This window comes from Cryptomeria japonica, chromosome 5 (assembly GCF_030272615.1).
Source record: "Cryptomeria japonica chromosome 5, Sugi_1.0, whole genome shotgun sequence".
In the NCBI taxonomy this organism is placed as follows: Eukaryota; Viridiplantae; Streptophyta; class Pinopsida; order Cupressales; family Cupressaceae; genus Cryptomeria; species Cryptomeria japonica.
Window position 1 is genome coordinate 129,256,593 of NC_081409.1, and position 20,481 is coordinate 129,277,073.

Consider the following 20,481-nt stretch of genomic DNA (forward strand, 5'->3'; position numbering starts at 1 on the left):
TACGGCACTACTAGTGAAAAGAAACTTGAAATGTGTTCCTACTACCATAATTAAGTTATACTACAAAAAAATTTGTCAATGTCAAAATGAAGCAAATGATGTGCAAATTACATAGTAACTATAACTTTAATTTTGAGATTAACTTTTAAAACTCTATTCAAGATTTTTGACAATTAAATTTTAATTATTTGTAAAAATAATTAGGTTGAAATTAAAAGTGCAAATGACTACAAATCAAGATTCTCATTGCCTCTCGATTTCCAATGAAAAGAAAATATAATTGTTGACATCCTTTTAAATGGATGAGTTGGTTGCAATAAAGAGATGAGTTAAACAAATGTCTCACAACTAATTTTCTTCAACCAAAGACTCATGAGGCAGAGATGACACTAATTACCTTCGATTTAAAAACAGCAAACCTCTTTATTAACAATTTAGAAAATAAATTTAATAAGAAAAAAAAAAATCAATTAAAATAGTACACCAAAATTATTGGAAATTTCTTTAGACCATTGACAAGGATTTGCTTTGTTAATAGAATAGAACCAGGTGATCTTCTCTCAACACTCTCTTGTAGAATTTATAAGGCAGGATCAAAAAGAACTGCCTTTATATGTTCAAGCATGGTAGTGGGAGATGTGAATTCGTCTGTGTTGAGATAGAAGAGTTGGATAATTTTGAGCATATTCCAATATAACTGCTTGCAATCACGAGGCAGAACACTTGGTTGCAGCAAGTTTCTGAGTAGTTTTTGTGTGTTTTCATTTACAGTTAGTCTAACCCACTCAGTAGCATCCTCAACAGATGTCCCTGGATACTCTTTCATGAACAATGACACAGAGTTGAGCTTTCCTTGCTTGATCTCCCTCTGAAAAACATATGAAAGATTTAGTTCTTAATTGAAATTTGCTAAGTATTGCAAAGGCGTTACTTTTGTTGAGATAAGTATTCAATACCTTGTAGCTCTGAATGTCATTCAAAAGGCGCCCACAAGTATTGATGAGTTGCATAAGACTGCTGTACTCATGATGCAAGATGGTTTGCTCTGAAAGTTCAGGTCCTACAAAATAGAGTGATGGAAAGATAATTGGTTCTAGGCCGATTGTTGTTTTTCCATTTTCAATGTATTCCTGCATCGATGGTATAAATCCAGATTTTGTCCATTCCGCCTCCTTCATCATTGAGATTGCAAATCTGTACCACTGTAAATAAACATAAGCACAAAAAAGTTAGATTCATGCAATTTTCACACTATAATGTTAGTTTTTTCTACTTTTGATTCAAATCGTGTGATACTTTTCATCATAAATGTTATAGCCAGTACCAGAATGAAAGAAAAGTGGGTTGAAAAAATATACACAATTAAAATCAGAAGTGTGAAAAAAACAAAAACAAAAAAGTTTTCATGGGTTACTCAAATGATGTTGTTTTCAAAGCTTCTAGAAGAAAAATTTGTTGGCATCTCTACAATATAAACAAATTATACCCACAATTTCTTTTAACTGGGTGCTGATGTCCCTGCCTTGGAAAGCCCAGGCAGCTTGAGCAATATCATTGACAGTGTTATAAATTGCAGAGAACAGAATTTTCACATTGTCTGAATAATTACATTTCCCTGTTGTATCCCACCTGCAAGACATTCGAAACAAGTACTTAACGACTCTCCTCTGTGTATATAAAAATAGACAGAGGGATAGAAAGATGAAGGAATCTAAAACCTATATAAGAACAGGGCTTTAAACAGTCTAATACCTAATGTTTTTCTGTAATGTCATTTACAATGAGAATTAATTTAAAAATGGACTGTACCGTCGAAATCATTATCATAGCCATCTAATTCAACAGTTTTGGATATTTATAATATGATTACCTCCTAACAGCTTCAACAAAACATCGAATCTCTTCAATGGAACCCTCGACATCATAAAAGTCATCCATTAGTACAGTGAGAATGGCAATCTTAGTCCACACGATGCGAGCAGTAGACATTTCAGGGCTAAAAAGTGTTGAGGCAGCAGAAAAATAGCAGGCTACAAGCTTTTGTCGAGCAAAGTGTAGGTCACCAAGTTTACAGTCTGCACTCCATCTGTTAATGTAGACAGCAACAGAAACGGTTATAAAACTCTCAGTGTAACTATAACTTTTTCATACCAGTTGTAACAGAGGTATTATTCCTGTTCTTATTTCCAAAAGCTGCCTACTTACTTTTCCAACTTCTTTAAGTCTTCCTGCTGGGCTGTTTGGCAGATATTGTAGTCTTTTTTGGCTAAAGTTAAAAAGCAATCCTTGCTTATAAAGGGCATCCTGCAATCCAATTTGAAGGTCCAATTGTAAAGATTATTGAAGGAGGTCATCTAGAAGCGTATAAATCTTAAACTAAAGTAAATTAAATTGAAGGGTTACATAGATATGAGGATCCAGTCAAAAGCTACCTGTAAGATGTCTTTCCAATCCAAATATCATCAAAACCAAATGTATTCATGTATCTTAGATGCTCTATTCTCTCCAAACAAGCCATCCGAGGGACATCCAGTGCATACTTAACCTGTGATGAACAGATTGACCCACAAAGCTCAATGACACAAATAAATTCAAACACTAGTCATTTGTACCGTAAGGAAGTAATTTATTACCTCTTTCTCAAGGTCTTTGAGGACTGTATTTTGGTCATCCATTGTAATATTTTCAAGGTATTTTTGGGAGAAGGATTTTGCTTCTTCAAGAATTGTTTCACCTGGGAACATCAACTGAGATGCTTTGTACAAATTCAGCAATGCTGTAACAGCTTGGCTGCTGTTTTCTAGAGACAGTAGGAAGTCACTATTCTTCATGTAACTGAGAAAGACATCTACATGGTTGTTGCTGATATCATTAATAGGAAATAAAAATATAATGAAAGACATAAATCACATGAAATGTCCCTAAAGTGTATGCATTAATCTTTACATAATCAATGCTTGAGTTAGAAACTATCATACCCAAAATTGCATATTTTTCATAAGCTATAACCAGTGTTACCCGCAAATGCGTTTCCACCCTAAAGGCACACGTTCTGGAAACATAAACGGTTTGGGGACGGTCGGAAACATTTCCAAACCGTCCCCATTTTTTCCCATTCAGAAAAAATTTCGAAAACTATTCGGAAAACTCAAAACGGTCAACTTTTTTGTCGAGCCCATATCAATATAATAATATCAATATCATGACTTGTGCTTCTTAGACAGGGTGATCCAGTTTTGATGTTTCTTTTGGGATTGGTGGACTTCTGACTGATGTTTCATTCTCACAAGTTCTCTTATGTATGCCTCTTCTGACAGCTTCCTTTATATCTAATGAGGCTCTTATGTATGCCTCTTCTGACAGCTTCCTTTATATCTAATGAGGCTGGTTATATAAGTGTGAAGGATTTTTTGGGCCCTTGGGCTTTTTGTAATGGGTAGATAGGCTTATGTTATCTTGAGTAATACTGAAGGGTTTTCTTACTGGTTCTTTCCCTTCAGAACCATACACATGTAAAAAACAATTTTATTAATATAATTCAGTGGTTTTATCCACTTTTAACAAAAAAAAAATAAAAATATCAATATCATATTTCATAAGATATCAATATGACATATGATATCGATACAAGTTTTAAAAGAAAAAAAAGTAAAAAATAAATAAAAATAATATCAATATCATATTTCATAGGATATCAATATGACATCATATTGATACAAGTTTTAATAGAAAAAAAAGAACCTTTGCGATTTTATTATGAATCGAGCTTTCACTCAAGGTAGTGCTGCAAAATAGTTTTCAGTCTCAGCACGGGAAGAGAAAGACTGTGAACTGATGAAATGTGAAAGGGTTTTTCAGTCTGAATAAGGAAAAGAAGACTGTGAGGTGTGAATTTCAGATATTCATATATGTATATAGCCGTCCCCTGTCATCCCCTGTTCAGGAAAAAAATCATCTTGGAAACCCGTTTCCCTGTCTCACCGTCCCCCATCCCGGAAACTCAGGGTAACATAGGCTATAACTGGTATTCATGCTTAACAGAAAAAAAAAATGTGAGAAAGCTTAAGGAAAACAGGACATTGTTTGCTCAAAAGACCTGGAGATACATCATATCCATTCCACCGCAAAATCCTGAAACTGATAGACATGTTAATTATGTCTGATGCTGATGATATTCCCTCAATCATTTCATTCTCTGTCCAGCGTCTGCCCAGAGAGAATATTTGTTTCAGACAATATGGAAACCAAACATAGAAAGTACAATATTCAATCATAAGCAAAAGATCTCTCAATTACCTGTAGACATCGTCTAGAGCTTGTTTTATCTCACTTTTGAAATGTCTTGCTATACCTAAGCTTTCCAAGCTATTTACCATTGAGAGACCAGTAACCAAATTTAGGGGATAAGCACTAGGCACTGCACCAACAAAAAAAAAAGCCTCTTACATTTGCAAGAACAAGAAAAAATTCTAATCAAACCATATAAATGAACATTTAAGAACCAACCTTTGTTCTCCAAATTTTCTAGTATTGAATTCAAATACTTAAGGCAGCTGAAGTTCCTTGTGTGCATTAGAGCACAAGCAGTTGCAGAGGGAGAATGGAAGAGCGAACCATTCTTGTTCTGATGTCTTAAAACTTTGTCCCAATCAACTATCCTCCGAATACCCTCAACTATGAATATGAGGGATTTGTCATACTCATTCATATGGTTTATTTCAATGCTGCAAAAATTAAAATAATTCTAAAATTACAGGAAATCAACAAAAATAAGGAAGAAAAGAGCTGGAAAAATGCAAACTAATGGCAAAATTACCTTTCCAGGATTTCTTCTCGCTTAGTGAACATCATTTTTATAGGAGGTGAGTCATAAGGGAGTTCCAAACACAAGTCTCTTGCATCTTCTAACATGGCAGTGAAGATCAGATCAAAGCCTGGGGGATTATATCTGTCCTCGCTGGCTATCTTTCCAATATTCTCTTTTATAAATCTCAAACCTGTAGAAGAACCAAGAAATGACATCAAAATATTAAGAGCATTAGGTGTTACATTCATGTATCTCCATGAACCAGGAAATGACATTAAAATCTTAAGAGAATTAGGTGTTAGATTCATGTATCCCTGTGATCAAATCTCATTGTAATAATGAAGTAATATCCTGCAAACTGAAGGCTTGGCAACAGAGTTCAGGCCCAAACATTTAAATCAAACTTTAAGAAGAAAAGTGGGATATGGCTGTATCAGTATCTGCTCAAGGCTATGATTTCTATGGAGGGGGGACTTACAAAAATGTTTGAGGAGAAAATTTATAAATTTTAATTTTCTAAGACATCTGGGAGAAATGTCAGGTGGAAATGATGAATTACAGAAATTAGAAACTATATGGGAAGGAAAAATCTTTTTTAAATCTTATAATTTGACATTTGGGAAAAAATATATTATATGGCTGTTTTATAGACATCATAAGGGATGCCTTGGTGCATTTTAGAGACTGGATACCCATTTAGTAGACAAAAATTTCTGTAGGCTGATGGGAAATATTCAGTTCACTTTCCTTAAGAGATCAGCATATCTGTAAGAAAAATTGTCATAGATTAAAATTGATTGAGGAAAAAGAGGAGTTACCCATTTCTACATTTTCAGCACCAAGATTCCATGTTCTAAGTGCTATAAGGCATGCCAGAGTGTGAGACAATCGGTCTTTAATATAGGGCAAATCTAATAATCCCCAAGATCCATCCCAAAGTTGATTTTCTATTATCCATGAAAGGCACTGTGGGAACTGTGGTAATTTTGAGTTTGCCACAGAAGGGACCATAGCTACCCAAGCTGTATCATAAGCAGAAACAGATGTGTGTCTTCTCTTAATGTCTGAAAACAACCTTCTTACCCTTGCAATATCATCATCTATGTACATTGAAGCAGATGAATTTTGCTTTATGTTCTCTTGGACAACCTGGCATATAATGAGATGAAGGATTATCAGATTTAATACAGACGTGATGGTTTTAAAAGTTATCCTGTATTCATTATATCAATTGACAAACAAAATAAACATACCCATTTGTGACCAGAGTATGTATTTTCTAATCTTTGTCAAATCAAAATTACGTTGTATTCTCTTAAACATTGGAAAGCAAATGTATAAGAAGTACATGGGCTATAGAGTTGAATACTTTGGAGCCATCTTCAAGAAGTGATGTGTATGTAGATTTAGCATTCTGGTATGCTCTAATACTGAATCCATTTCTTTCGAAGGTGAACTTCAAACTAGAAGACCCTATTAAAAAATGATTGCAAACTATCAGTTAAAATGAATTCAATGACATTATTCTTTATAAGAGAAATCTAAAAGAACACACATAAAAGTGTAGATTGTCTACACATAAATGTTTTACTATCAATTCTGTTAAATTGAGGGAAAAATGATTATGTGAATTGAAAATTTCAGCATCACAGATTGCCCATTAGATAGATCTCATTAAATGTGATCTGACAAGCCCATTAGCATAAGGTGCCAAACCTCCAGACAAGCCCATTTGCAGTCTGGACGCTCATATCAGCAATCATTGAAAAAAAATTGTGTCATTTCACCTGTAGAGTTCATCAAAACATGGTATTCTGCATCTCTGGATCGCCATTGAGAAAATTTAGCAAGAGGGTATGAAAATGGTGGCCTAGTAATTACAGAATTTGCAGAACTGGAGATGATAGAAAAGCTAAGTGCTTCCATGGCAAATGAATTGGTAATCACAAAATTGTGAACCTCTAAAGTTCTCTGCCTTAGCTGCTGCTATCTCTACTTTTCGTACAAAGGGAGAAAACCGATTTATTTTACAGGGACTCAAATGGAAAATAAATACTAATATAAAAAGAGCTTCAATTAATCTAACAAACAAATATGAATCACACTCACAAAAAACATCAACATTTCAATACTTCAAAAACAAAAATCAAAATTTAAAAATAAACTAAATAAAGTTTGCTCGAAGTGATCCAAATTGCATGTAAGCAACTTACCTAAACATCAGATAGATAAATTTTTATTAAAAAATTCAAAATAAAAGACCAAATACTCCAAGATAGTTTTTAAGAATTTTTAGACTCCACAAAAAATGATTCAATTACAAAAATCGCTTCATGGCTGGCCTTCGAACTATTTTAATCCAACTGCTTCAACATTAAATTTTTTTAAATTATTTTATAACATATTTCGATCGTATCCAAAATAAATAAAATTCTTGTGGAACGCGATCTCTCTGAAACTATAAATTAATAACATTTTATATCAAATCAGAAGATAGTGTTTGCAGCTGTTTATCCATAGATTTGGTCTCACGGGAAATTTAAGGAGCCCGTGTAGCACCTCTTACTATTTCTTTCTATATTTTCATTGAAGCCATTTGAAAAGTAAAGAAGGGACGTGGAAGATGGTGAGGGCACTGATAAACACTATTATTTTTTTTGTTGTATTTAGAATGTGCAGTTTATTTTAATTGTGTCATGTCACAGATTCATTCAGAGACGTGTCTAAGAAGATTTAAGGTTTGATTTTTGTGTATGTGTTGCCATAAAAGATTTGCAAATTGAGACAACATGCAAAGAATTTTGATTTCTTATTCTAGGAGATATCAGAGGGTTTATTTTATAACGGATTTGATTTTATGTCCTACTTTTTTGGCATTCCATGGTTGATTTCAGAGTTTATTTTAGATCCTCCAGGCCAGAGTTCAATAGTTAAAATATGTCTTTTTATTTGTTTCCCACTAAGAAATTCAAGCTTATTTGTTTATCTTTTTGGTTTGACTATGCATTCCTCTCATCGCAGGTTCTTTGATTCCTAACACGACAGCTCATAAATTCAAATCGTGGTAATTGATCAGCATGAAAACATTTACTACAAAAGCTTTACCTGGTGTAGAGTTTTAACATGGTCGAGCTAATAATACAATGTAAAATCTGTGCAGCTTTTTAACATACCAATGACACCTGCTGCAAAAAACAATTGCAGTGTGCATTGTTGGAATCTATTATTTTTTCTGAGCCTCTTTCCAGTTCAACTACCCTGTGAGAGTTGTTTCTGTTTACAGTGAATTTAATTCGGTAGTTTATTTTGAATTTGAATTTTGAGTGGGAAAAACAATTGGACAGCACAGGACAAATAGGAATAACGTTCCTTCTGTTAGCAATCTGGAGTGAGTCCATTTTTTATGCAGTAGCAAAAGGAATGTTTGTGTTGTGAGTGATTCAAAGGAATTTTGCAGCAGCAGTTGTGTGTGAAGAGTTTGCAGTGATTACTCCAGGAAGAGCAGTGCGTGTAAGAGAACTCAGTGAAGCTCCAAGCATTTGTTAGTGCAGCTCCAGCTCGAGTTTGCAGTTGATGGGCTCCCTTCAAACCATGAGTAGTGCCTAAATAGGTTTGCAACATCTTCCCAAGAGCAAGCTTTCAAATATCAGGCCAATGCAAGAGGTAGAGGGAGAGGTAGAAACAATGCTAGATGAAGCTCAAGAGGCAGAGGTCGTGGCAACTCTAAACGAGTAAGTGCTGAAGGAGATAGCTCGAGACGAGCATGCATCCATGAGGGAGCAAGAAGCTCTCAAACCAGCTCCAGACAAGGCTAGAAGACCAACAGCTCGAATTAGAGGTATGATAAGAGAAATGTTGAGAGTTATTATTGTCAGAAATTTGGTCATTATGCAAGTGAGTGCTGGAAAAAACACTAAAATCAGTCCAAGCAAAGTGCAAATGTGGCTAATGTGGATTTGGATGAAGGTAATTAGTCCACGGCCTTCATTATGCACAACATTGGTGATGAAGGCAGCCCTAAAGTCTGGTATTTGGATAGCGGTTGCAACAACCACATGAGTGGTAATCAATTTTATTCTCTTTCATTGATAAAAATGTAAAGTTTGAGATCAAAATAGGGAACAATGGAATAGTTTCCATTGTGGGAAAAGGATCTATTATGATCCGCACCAAGCAAGGTGAGAAAAAGGAAATAGAGAATGTTTATGTGTCATTTTTGACAAAGATGGGGGCAAAAAAATTTGTTGTAGCAATTCAAATGGCAAAGAACCGGATGTTTCCATTGAGGATAGAGATGTGATTCTCATCTTAGACTATGGTTGCTCGCTCAAGCAAGGAAAATGCACAGTGCTATAGCAGCAATTAGCTTTCAAGATGGTCATTCAAGACCCCTCCAAGCTATGGCATCTAAGGTATGGAAATCTAGGCTATGTTGGTTTGAGTCTTTTGTCCAAGAAGCATATGGTTGATGGTTTGCCAACCATTGCCAAGCCTAATGTTAGCTATGAAGCTTGTATTTTGGGCAAGAAACATAGGCAGCCTTTTAATTCGGGCAACTCAAGAAGGGCAAGAACACCATTGGAGTTGGTGCAAATTGATTTGTGTGGCCCTATGCAAAAATCTTCTATTGCTAAGGGCCAATATTTTATGACTTGAATATTGATGATTATATCTATAAGACATGGGTCCATTTTTTGCAACATAAGTTTGAAGCATTTGATAGGTTTTTATTTTTTATAATAGATGTGATTTAAATTCTTAGGTTGCATTTACATTTCATGTACTATTTTTCCCTCTTCTCTAATCCATTACATTTTATAGATGCAACCAATTGATATGGAAGAATACTACATCCTTAACACTCTTTTGTTGAGTTTGCAAACAATTAAGACTATTGATATGGAGACTTGTATATCATTCAAATGAATCATTCAATAAATTAATGTGAGATATATTACTTAAAAGACAATTTTATAAATTATTCAATAAAATACTTTCTTAATTTAAAACACATATCTATTTCTTAAGTACACGAAATTAAATTTGGGTCATTTAAAAAGTACATTTTATTTGCTTATGATTTGGGAGCTGTATATAAATAACTATATTTAGTATATTGAAGTTAAAAGCTTTTTATATTGCAATAAATTAAAAGTAAAAGGTAAAAAAAGGGGCATCATATCAAATATCATATTATAACAGTAGCAAATTACATATAGGCTACCCAAAACTCGCTTACAAAATAGAGAGCTCTCTATATAACAAAAAAAAGACTACCACAACTACTAGAGAAGTTAACAATGAAAGGATATTAGATTATCAAATACTAAATAGAATGAACTTATATACCCAAAAAAATAGAAAAGAAATTATTAAGAATTATAATGTATGTAAGTTGAATTTGTCTATGTTCAAACCATGAAATTGGAAGATAGTATGATGCACTTCTAATGACCTCCTCAACAAAAGCCTCAATATTTCTCATTCAAGACCCACCTTTCCCCATGGATTTCTTAGCTAATGCTTTCCACCCCAAAGAATTCTTCTTAAGTTCAACTCCTTGTTCATTTTTCATAACCTCCTTGATTAACTTCTCCATTTCCTCCCTTTCAATCAAAACATCATCTCTCTTATTCAACCTCCTCATTTTCTTCCACTAATCTTGTATATATTTTGAATTAGTTAATTGATCACTCCATAAAAAGTAAGAACCGGTGGCCTTCATTCCAAGGGTTATTTCACATATCTACTATTTGAAAAGAATGATGAAACTACCAAAGGAAACATATATGACACATAGATGTACACCAACATCCTTGTCTTTGAGAATTTTTCCATCTAGAAAAGTTGATAGAATTAGAGAACCTACTATTCTAAGTGGAATGGGTGCATCTATATATTTTATTTCTATTTCTTCTAGTTCACTAAAGGAGTTTCTCAATATCCACGTGGCTTGAAAAATGGTAGTGAATTGATTTGATAGAATTCAAAATTGTGTTAAGAATATAATTTATATATTTTTTAACAACATGAATTTTCCAATCTATGATATGATATCAATACACGCAGATTTTTAGATTTGATTGTGTAATATTAATTAACATCAACATTTCATACTTCATGATCTATTCATTAAGACAAGATTGAGCTAAAGGACTGAATGGAAAAAATCAATAGCAGACATGAGAGTTAATTACTATAGGGAGGGGGCATCTATCCCACAAGGAAAGAGACCAAATTAGCCAGCCAAGGCTAAAGAAAAGGAGAGAATAAAATGAAAGAAACATGACAAGATGAAAAGACTCAAAATATAAAAATGTGAAAGAGAAAGAAGTAATAATAAACTTTCAAGAATTGAAAAAATGAAATATGGTTGAACATTAGAAGCAAAGAAATAAAAGTATGACATTCTAATAGTTTTTAGATCTAATTATATTTATCATAGATAACAATATGAGGGGTTTGCTTGTCTAAATAAATGAACTGGCATAAGTTTGTCAAGTTATGTGAATAATATGAAATTAAGGAAATGCTAATGTACATAGGAGATTATAATGTAAGAATGCAATTGTATATAAGAAAGTCTACATATACATGACAAGTTTTTTTTATGAAAGTGAATATCCACTCAAAACTAATGTACAAGAGAGAAAAATATACTATTAAGAAAGTAAAAAAAATTAATGATTTTATGACAATAAGAGTATAATACTATTAATATATTATAATTAATTTAGATAAGATTATATGACTATATTAAAATATTTGAAGTCTTGTGATTAAACACAAATATAAAAAATATAATAATATCTACGTATGAATTTAAAGTTACATGTATTAAAAATTGAGTTGAGAAAACGAATATAATTATAAGAATGCATGTTTATGTTTATTGCAAGAATGTCAAATACTTTAAAATGTCTTAAAAAAGATAATTCAAAAGAATAAGAAAAGAAGGATCTCAACATGGGGAAGGAAGCTATATATATATATATATATATATATATATATGAAGGTATTTTATTTGGTCAAAACATGACCAAAATTGAAATGATAAAGGTACTTTTTTTTTATAGAATTTATGAAAAAAATGAATTAAAAATCATGAGCATGTGTCCATAAATGGGAACAGATTTAAATTCTTAAAATGATAAATTAAAAAATTACAAAGAATTAAGATAATTATAATTATATTAGTATCTTACTATTTTAATTTATATTTATAAGAAGGAAATAAATAATTGAGCAAGTATACCTAAAAGATAGCAATTATGCACAAGGAAATGAGTGTGTAACCAGTTTAAAAATCAAATAGAGATAAGAAAAATTAAATATATATATCTATAGCAATATATTAGTATTCTAAATCTATATATTAAATATTAAACTAAAGGAGAGTGCTTACATCATTAATTCAAATTTAATAAAGTTTTGAAATACTTAAAAGAAAATAATTTTAAAATTTTAATGATTATGTATAACAAAGAGATGAGATACTAGTAAAAAAACAAATACATTACAAACGCTCATAGAAATAAGAAAATGAGATTATAAATGAAACAAAAATAGGGTACAAGAGAGGGGGAGGACTATCAAGAGAGGCAAGACTACCAAAGAGAAGATGACAAGGAGGAAAAAAAAGATCAAGACATAAAGGAGGGTATAGGAGACTTAGGGGCCAAGAGGAAAATAGAAGAAAGACCATAGAAAGAAACTATGATCATCACATCACTCTTAAGGACAATGAAAAAAATGAACAAGGATAAAGGTGATAAAATTTTGAAGGGAAAGGTGGATTAGAAACAAAGAATGAGTTAGAGAAGAGAAACATCTAAAGACCTAGGGGTGCTAACAACCTCAAACAACTTCATTACAAAAATGAGAGGACATTAATAAAATGGGGGAAATGGATGGGAGTAAAGGACATTGGGGGGATTGAAATAAAAAGAGGACAATGGCTATGTGGGAAGGGGAAGGTCAAAACACAAGAATAAAGAGAGATGTGGAAATCCAAGATGCCACATGAGAAAACAAATATGAAGGTGAGGGGGAGTCAAGGGTGGAGAGACCAATTTTTAAGGCCATTTAAAAGGGGTTGCCAATTGGAACTCAAATACCAACCACCATCTAGTTGATGTTGGAGAGATTGTTGATTTAAATGGTCTCTTTGAGTTTTGACTTAAGTAGTTGTCCTCTTTTAAAAAAAATTGAGTGTTTTTCAAGGAAATGTGATACTTGGTCTTTCAGGAGTGTTTTGCCAAGGTAGATTTCAAGACTTGCTCATGCCTTATGTTGGCATAATGTCCTTTGATTTCTGGTGCTCACAGAGCGACTTGTCTCACTTATGTAGGGGATTTCACAAGAACACATTACTTTGTACACATTCCAATTGATAAGAAGATCTAGAAGGTCTTTTGGAGAAGCAATGCAAATTCTTAGAGTTAAGATACTCTTGAAGGTACAATAAATACCTCTTATAAGAAAAATCTTAGCATTTTTTTTGGATAGGCTCACAACATAGGGGAGGGAGGTCAATGGAAAGGGAGGAGGAATCATGGCCTTAGGCTTGTATTTTTACTTTGATTTGGCTTTCTTGATCACTCTAATGATGTGCTTTGTCTTCTATTTGTTTAATTTAAGAACTTGGGTAAGATAGGCAATCTCTTGGTCAATGTGATCATCGTCATGAATTATTAAAGCTCTAGAGGTTAGAATCTTGAGAAGGCCTTTTTTTCTTGGGTGATGGTGAGAGGTGGAGTGACAGTAACTATCAATGTGGGTAGTCTTACAGAAGACACTATGGATTATGTCCAACCATCTTGTTTTTTAGTGAGGACATTTAGAAACAGGATTTGGTTATCGATTTCTATCTCTTTGGTAAAAGAGATGCAAGGGATTATGGTGTTTAAGTGAAAGTGGAATTATTTGAATTTCTTACAACCATGCGGCCAACAAATGTAAGTGACATTAATATAGCATTTCCACCACTTTGATTTGAGGGGGAAGAAGTAGAAGGAAATATTTTCAAAGTGCTATGTGTAAAGGTTGTCCATGATAGGAGAAAGAGTTAAACCCATAGCTACTGCATCTACTTGCTCATAGACTACCTTTGGAAGGTGAAGAAAGTATATTTGAGACATAAGTCAACTAAGGCAAAAATTTGATTCTCTTTTTTTTATTAGCTCAATAGATTCATAGATGGGGACGTTGGTGAAGGGAGACATCACATCAAAGCTAAATAAGAGGTAACTTTCATCTAACTTCTCACCTTTAATGAAATAAAAAATGGGAAGATTTCTCAACGAAGGAGTTAGATTTGCTACTGAGGGGAGAGATAAGCTTAGCCAACTAGATGGCTAGCTTGTAGATGGGGAAATAATGGTACCTATCTACTATGGATCTAAGGGGAATGCATACCTTACGGATTTTTTGGGACACTATAAATAAGTTGAGTCACCTCTTTGGAGGGGTATAACCACTTTTTGGTGGTGTCATTAAAAGAAGAAAGTGAAATAGTTGATTTAACTCTTTCCAAGTTTGGAGATTTGGGTTGGAATCTAAGAATTTGTAGCTACTACTATTAGATAGAAGGGAATGCATCTTTGGAAATACAGCCATTTTTGTTTGAAATAACCATTGCATTGCATTTGTCTGCCTTGGAAATGGTGAGGTCATAATTGCTCAATAACCTCTTAAAGGCATGGAAGTCAACTTTGGGGATGTTGCATTTTGGAGGTTTGGCATGTGTAAGGGTAACAACATATTCTTGCCTAATTTCTTCAACAATATCATCAAGAAGAGTATTAAGCACTTTTTAATTTCAACGAGAAAGTCACGAATGGGAATAAAATGAGGGATGATTGCAAAGCTCAAACCTCTTTTATCAAATGGAATGAGTTTATTGTAATCTATTTTGATTAATTGATCTTATTTGACTTTTTATTAAATTAGAATAATATTAACATATAATTTTAAAAAGCTATATAAAGACACACCCTTATAGTCAAAACAAAATTAAATTTAAAACAAATCAAAAAATAAAGACCAAACACAAACCCAAACAACATTAAACAACTAATTTGTAACCTTTTTTCTCTTCTATAAAGACTTTAACAGATGTAAAAACAACAACCAACTCAGACTGAAAAGCAGTCCTGCATTTATAAACCAAACACCTCTAAATACCAACCATTAGAAAGGTAACTTTAACTTGTAAGGATTTAGGACTCTTTTCCCAACGTAATATACCAAATCAATTAGAAAAGTAACTCTACCATTTTCAGGAAATCATGGTAGACATTTTAAATAAAATTCACCAATATAAGAGCGATGGCATGTAAATAATGCAACTAATGACAGAAAATAAAATTCATTTGAATACGAATAATAGAAGTCACACTAAATGTACCTATTTCTTTGTTATAATGATAATAAATGGAGAAAACTGCACAAGACTGCATCCAGAAAAAAAGCCACAGGAATACCAAATTTCTCTGCTATTCCTGGAACCCAATCCAGTAAAGAGTCATAAACAATACAAGAGACTCTATCACCTTGAGCATTAAGCCTGTCTATCAGTTGTCAAATGAAATATTGCCAACCTTACATAGCAGGTTGGCCTCCATGCCTAAATTCTTCACTCTCTCAACATCAGAAGAAAGCCCATCTGAAATTGCTTCAATCCCGACGCCCTACAAAGCCGGGGTCACATGAGCAGCACCATCCTGAGCTTGTACCATGCGATCTCAAAGTCTCTCTGTGGCAACGAAGGTCACAAGGGTATTGAGGAAGAGAAACCTCTTGGTGAATTCTATTAATGGATCGATATGACCCTGTGATGGATAAGGCAGCAGCACTACTTGAGGTCGAAGTCCCATTTCTAAAATGGAAACAGTTGACAGTTGTGGTTATTGTAAGTCACATTTGGATTGATAATAGGTTGGTCAAGGAGGGGCCAATAGTTTAGTTGGTAAAGCATTCTATTAGCGAATGAAAGGTTTTAAGTTTGAGTTCTAATTGATCTATATGATTGTAGTTCACCACGTGATATAAGAACCAGGCTAGTCTAAACACCTGCACTGTGGTTTAAAGAGGGTGTTGGAAATAAGTCACATCAGGAACGATAATAGATTGATCAAAGAGTGATCAGTAGCTCAATTGATAGAGAACTCAAATAGTAAATGAAAGACCCTAAATGATCCATATGAATTATAACTAACATTATTTGATTGATTGCAACCGATTCTTCAAACTATTCCCTCCTATAACTCCCTCCCACTAGAAGTATTCCAGTTAGATAGAACTTAAACTGTGTCTGCAAATCTTAGTGCTGCTGCTTTTTCTCTCTCTCTCGCTTTACCTGTTGACTGTGAATGAAAAGGGTGTTGTAATGCTGTAAATTAAACTATACAGTCAGTGGAAAAATTCTATATTTTTGAGTTGTATCACTTCACCTAACAGTCCTGGAACACAAAACAAGTTGGAGATGCCACAGTAGAACAGGCCGTTCATGACAGCAACCAAGATTTAAAATTTTTAAATGTATTTGTTGTTCTGTACATTGTCTTCTGTTTTTGTGGTAAAATGACAGAGATTATGAAATCATTTAGGATGTGGTCCAGGCTCTATGGGGATTTTATTATAGCAATTGTTAATGAGATCTGACCTGCATGGGACCTACAGATTTGGAAATGTTTATCTCTTTTGTGAATTACAGTCACACAACAGAATTATAAATTTAAAATTAATAGTCTTACAAGAATTCCATGTTGTTTCTAAGAGCATTCCAAAAGGCAAGCAGCTAAAAAGTTATACTTAACTTTGCATATTCTAAATAATAAAGAAAGTGTCAGCTATTTAAGCTTTACCTCCAAATAAATTAAGAGTTGAATCAGCAAGCAAAAGCAAGCCTAAATACAATTTACTTTATTCAGGTTATTCTAATTTAATCGTCAAACATAGTTAATTTGTTTTTAAATTCTTGTTTCCAATGAGAGTTTCTTGCATCAATCTAATCAAGAAATAATAGTAAAAATCATTATGAACTGTGGAAATTTGATATTATTAATAGTTTATTTGTTTAAAAAATTATAATGTTAATTTTTTTAAAAAATTTATTCAACACAGAGAATTACATAGCAAGAAGGGTCAGAAGCCCAACAGAGAACATAACATTACACAACCTTATCTTCATCAACTAATTTCTCAAACATATGAGACAAAATTCCAATGAAAATTGTCTTCTATCCACAATATTCCAACCTTCCTTTCGATGAGAAGCCCATTTGGCCCTGCTACTCTATTCCACTCTCTAGGAATGTGAGTAAAAGTAATAGATTCCAAAGAACTACACAACCTTAAAACCTGTCTAATAACCATAGCCAAGTGTCAATTAACATCATCAAACCACCACTTGTGAATCAGATTCACAAATAATCCCTTTCATGCCCAAGATTTCCCTTAGAAGAACCATCAGTATTTATCTTTAAAACCCCTTGAGGAGGAAGGTGACATCAACAATAAAATAATGAATAAAATTTTAAATAGTTTTTTTACATGGTAGAAAAGTTATATAATAAAAACTAATGGAATAGATGTTTTTATGAGGTATGTAGTTTTAATTAAGAGAACAAATTAATTAAATTTATACAAGGTAAGTACACCTACTATTTGTACACACTCTAATTTATAGTTAACAAATACCTAATTTATTTTAATGATGAATATAATCTTGTGTGAAGTTAGGTTAATCCTCATACCATTCATCTACTTGTTTTTGCACATAGTGACAGATAATCCATTGCAATGAAAAGAAATTTATTACTTGCTTGAATATTATCTAGCCACTATCTTAAGTTTTTCTTGTGGATTTAGAATTGATCTTGTGTTTAAAGACCTATCCCTTAAAAATTTTAAATTCAAATTCTAAATTGGTCAATTCTCATTTTCATTCTCATTTTACTTGTCATTGTAAGCTAGCTAAGCACATATTTGCCTAATTTATTGCTATGTTGTATTTAAAGGTATTCAATTACATTCATTTCGCATCCTCTCATATCTAGTATCCATAAGAATTATCATACTCATTAATAGAAGAATAAAGTTAGAGAAACTTCAATTTAGTGCATTGAAATGAATTAGAATCTACACAATCATTCAAGCATATTTGTATGATTTCTTATTTCTTGTCAATCCTTTGCATGAATGTAAAGTTATTCATTTTTGGGATTTGACATATGAAAAAATGTACCCCATGTGCTCTTAAACATCATGAGTCCCTTTAGTTGAGTAGATATGTGTAAATTCAATGAACTAGAAAGCAAATGTGCATAAGTTGTAAGATTAGCTCCATGGCCTTCAATGCATTATGTGTCTATGAAAGTTCCCTTAGATCCACAAACTCATCCCAAGCAAAGACATAAATATTTCAAATAATCCAAATAAAAATACAAACATATAAGATCCACTGCTAATCTTGAGACAACAGTGTTGCATAAATTTCATCCTTCTTCATTGATACTAGTGCTAAGTAGATATATCATTCACAATTACTCTCCTAAACTAACATTTAGTTCTAAATTATATATTCTCATGACTATTATATATCGGTCTTATCTTATTTTATACCTGTGTGTATGCTTTTGTTGGACTAGCAGGTATATAGATCTTAGGAAAAGTTTATTTTCCTTTACCTTTTTGGTGAACTCGTTCATTGTTACATGACCCAGTTTCCCTTATTGTTTCTCATAATCAATAGGGATTCAATATTTCCATTTTCTTGTTTCACATCTTATTTTTAGGTTTGATGTTTGTTTTCATTATTTGTATTTATTACTACATTCTTTTTTTTAAGGGCTTGACCTATACTTAATTGCATATCATATCTTTCAACAGCCTACCCACCCTTATGTATGCTATAGGGTTTTATATTTTTTTTTAGATTTGGTGTACTATTTTTTAGTTTTTCTAGTCTAATATTGATTACCCATCATATTAATATTTATGTCATAAGCCACTCATGATCCTAATAAGATAAAAAGGATTTATAGGGAAAACTATCAATAATTTAAAATATAATGTATAGTCATTGTTATAATTTTATATGTAATAATAATTATTTTTTTGTATTTGTTGTGACGTTATCACACATCGCCCCATTGAGAATGGGGACCCCATTTTTTTGGTCTAGTTGGAGAATAGGGTGTCTTAGTTTAGCATAGTGTAGAGTAAGAGTCCTTTTGAAACTCAAAAATACAAAAAAAAAAAAAGGAAATTCATAAATACAAAAAAATTAAAAAATACAAAAAAAAATAAAAAAATAATTAAAAAATCAAAAATTTAACTAAAGCATGAAGATGCACACGTTGCACATTGTCGTCACGCATTACCTTCGTGCATTGTTTTCCCACTCGTCGTGAGAAGCTCTCACGCATCTCATTGATTTTTACATGTGTCGTGTGAAGCCTTTGTGCCTAGATCAATCAAAGAAGAAGTAATGCGACGAACATAGAACAAAGAAACGTATGTGGTGTGGGTGTCACACGATGAGGCTACGAAATCTAAACAATCATGGGCTACAAGCATAATACCTAAAGTGGGCATTAGAAGGCTTGTAGGAGGAAAGGCACATGACATAGATGGGCTACAAGCAGAATACCTAAAGTGGGGCATTGAGGTCCGTGCACCCCATATCAAAGGCATCTTCAACAATGTAACTCAAGAGGGTTTCACAGAAAATTGGACAACCAACGTTGTGACCCCTCTTCACAAAAGCGACGATCTAAACAATCCATCAAATTACCGCACTATTATGATCAACCCATTTCTTGGGAATTTGTTTGGAAGCATGATTGAATGCAAGATTAACAACTGGGCAGAAATTAGAGGGAAAACAACCAAGGGACAGGTGGGTTTTAAATCAAAACATTCTACCATAGACCATGGTGTTACACTTAGGTTTTTGGTTGAAATTTTTTGGAATACTCAAGGGGGCGAAGCTTTTTGCTACTTTGTAGACTTTAGAAAAGCCTTTGATATAGTTCCATGGGATAAACTATGGAATAGGATGGAGGAATTGCGAGTTCCAAATGGGCTTAGGACTGTTGTCCATAGGCTTTATTAGCAGTTCAAGGCTAAAATCATAACATCAAAGGGAATGTTAGAGTGTTTTGGCAGTGATATTGGTGTCAAACAAGGTTTCCCTCTTTCTCCAACATTGTTTGGGTTATATATTGATAGGCTAGAAGAGTGGCTAAACAATCATAGCAATGAAGGAGTCCAATTGGCTAATAATGTACTAAAGCTACTTCTATATGCGAATGATCTCATCTTAATAGCTAAATCTGCAAAGGGTTTGAGAGAACACTTGAAGACACTTGAAATCTTTTGTAATGAAGTTGGGATGCAAGTGAATGTTAGCAAGACTAAAGTTATGATCTTCTCTTTGAGAAGAAATAAAAAGATACAAGGCGATTTTATTTTTGAAGGCAGCCCGCTGGAAGTAGTGAACGAGTACAAATATCTTGGACTCAATTTTTACAACAAGCTTAATTGGGAAACATGTAGAGAAAAAAGAATTCAAGGTGGATGGAAGGCATTGTACGCACACTACAAAATAGGTGTAGAAATGGTGAACTTTGGGATTGGAAAAGCAAGAGAATGCTTTTTGGTTTGCT

At 33.1% G+C, this 20,481-nt stretch overlaps 1 protein-coding gene across 1 annotated transcript; it reads right to left on the reverse strand.

Moving 5' to 3' along the window:
* Positions 1-580: 580 nt before the first annotated feature.
* LOC131076597 (copalyl diphosphate synthase 1-like) lies at positions 581-5,932 on the reverse strand. The gene is made up of 12 exons (XM_059220185.1): positions 5,626-5,932; positions 4,817-4,997; positions 4,507-4,724; positions 4,297-4,417; positions 4,097-4,206; positions 2,634-2,848; positions 2,433-2,545; positions 2,206-2,304; positions 1,871-2,086; positions 1,491-1,629; positions 957-1,202; positions 581-868 (listed from the first exon to the last, which is right to left on the reverse strand). The coding sequence occupies exons 1-12, from the start codon at positions 5,915-5,917 to the stop codon at positions 581-583; spliced, it is 2,238 nt and encodes a 745-aa protein (XP_059076168.1). The 5' UTR covers positions 5,918-5,932.
* Between the last annotated feature and the right edge of the window lie 14,549 nt (positions 5,933-20,481).

What these genes read in the sequence shown, in the direction of transcription:
- LOC131076597 (XM_059220185.1), bottom strand. Translation starts at nt 5,917, where the DNA reads ATGTACATAGATGATGATATTGCAAGGGTAAGAAGGTTGTTTTCAGAC. An exon ending in CGAGAAGAAATCCTGGAAAG is followed by an intron (nt 4,725 to 4,816) that starts GTAATTTTGCCA and finishes TAATTTTTGCAG; the next exon opens with CATTGAAATAAACCATATGA. An exon ending in ATTGGAAAGACATCTTACAG is followed by an intron (nt 2,305 to 2,432) that starts GTAGCTTTTGAC and finishes ATTGGATTGCAG; the next exon opens with GATGCCCTTTATAAGCAAGG.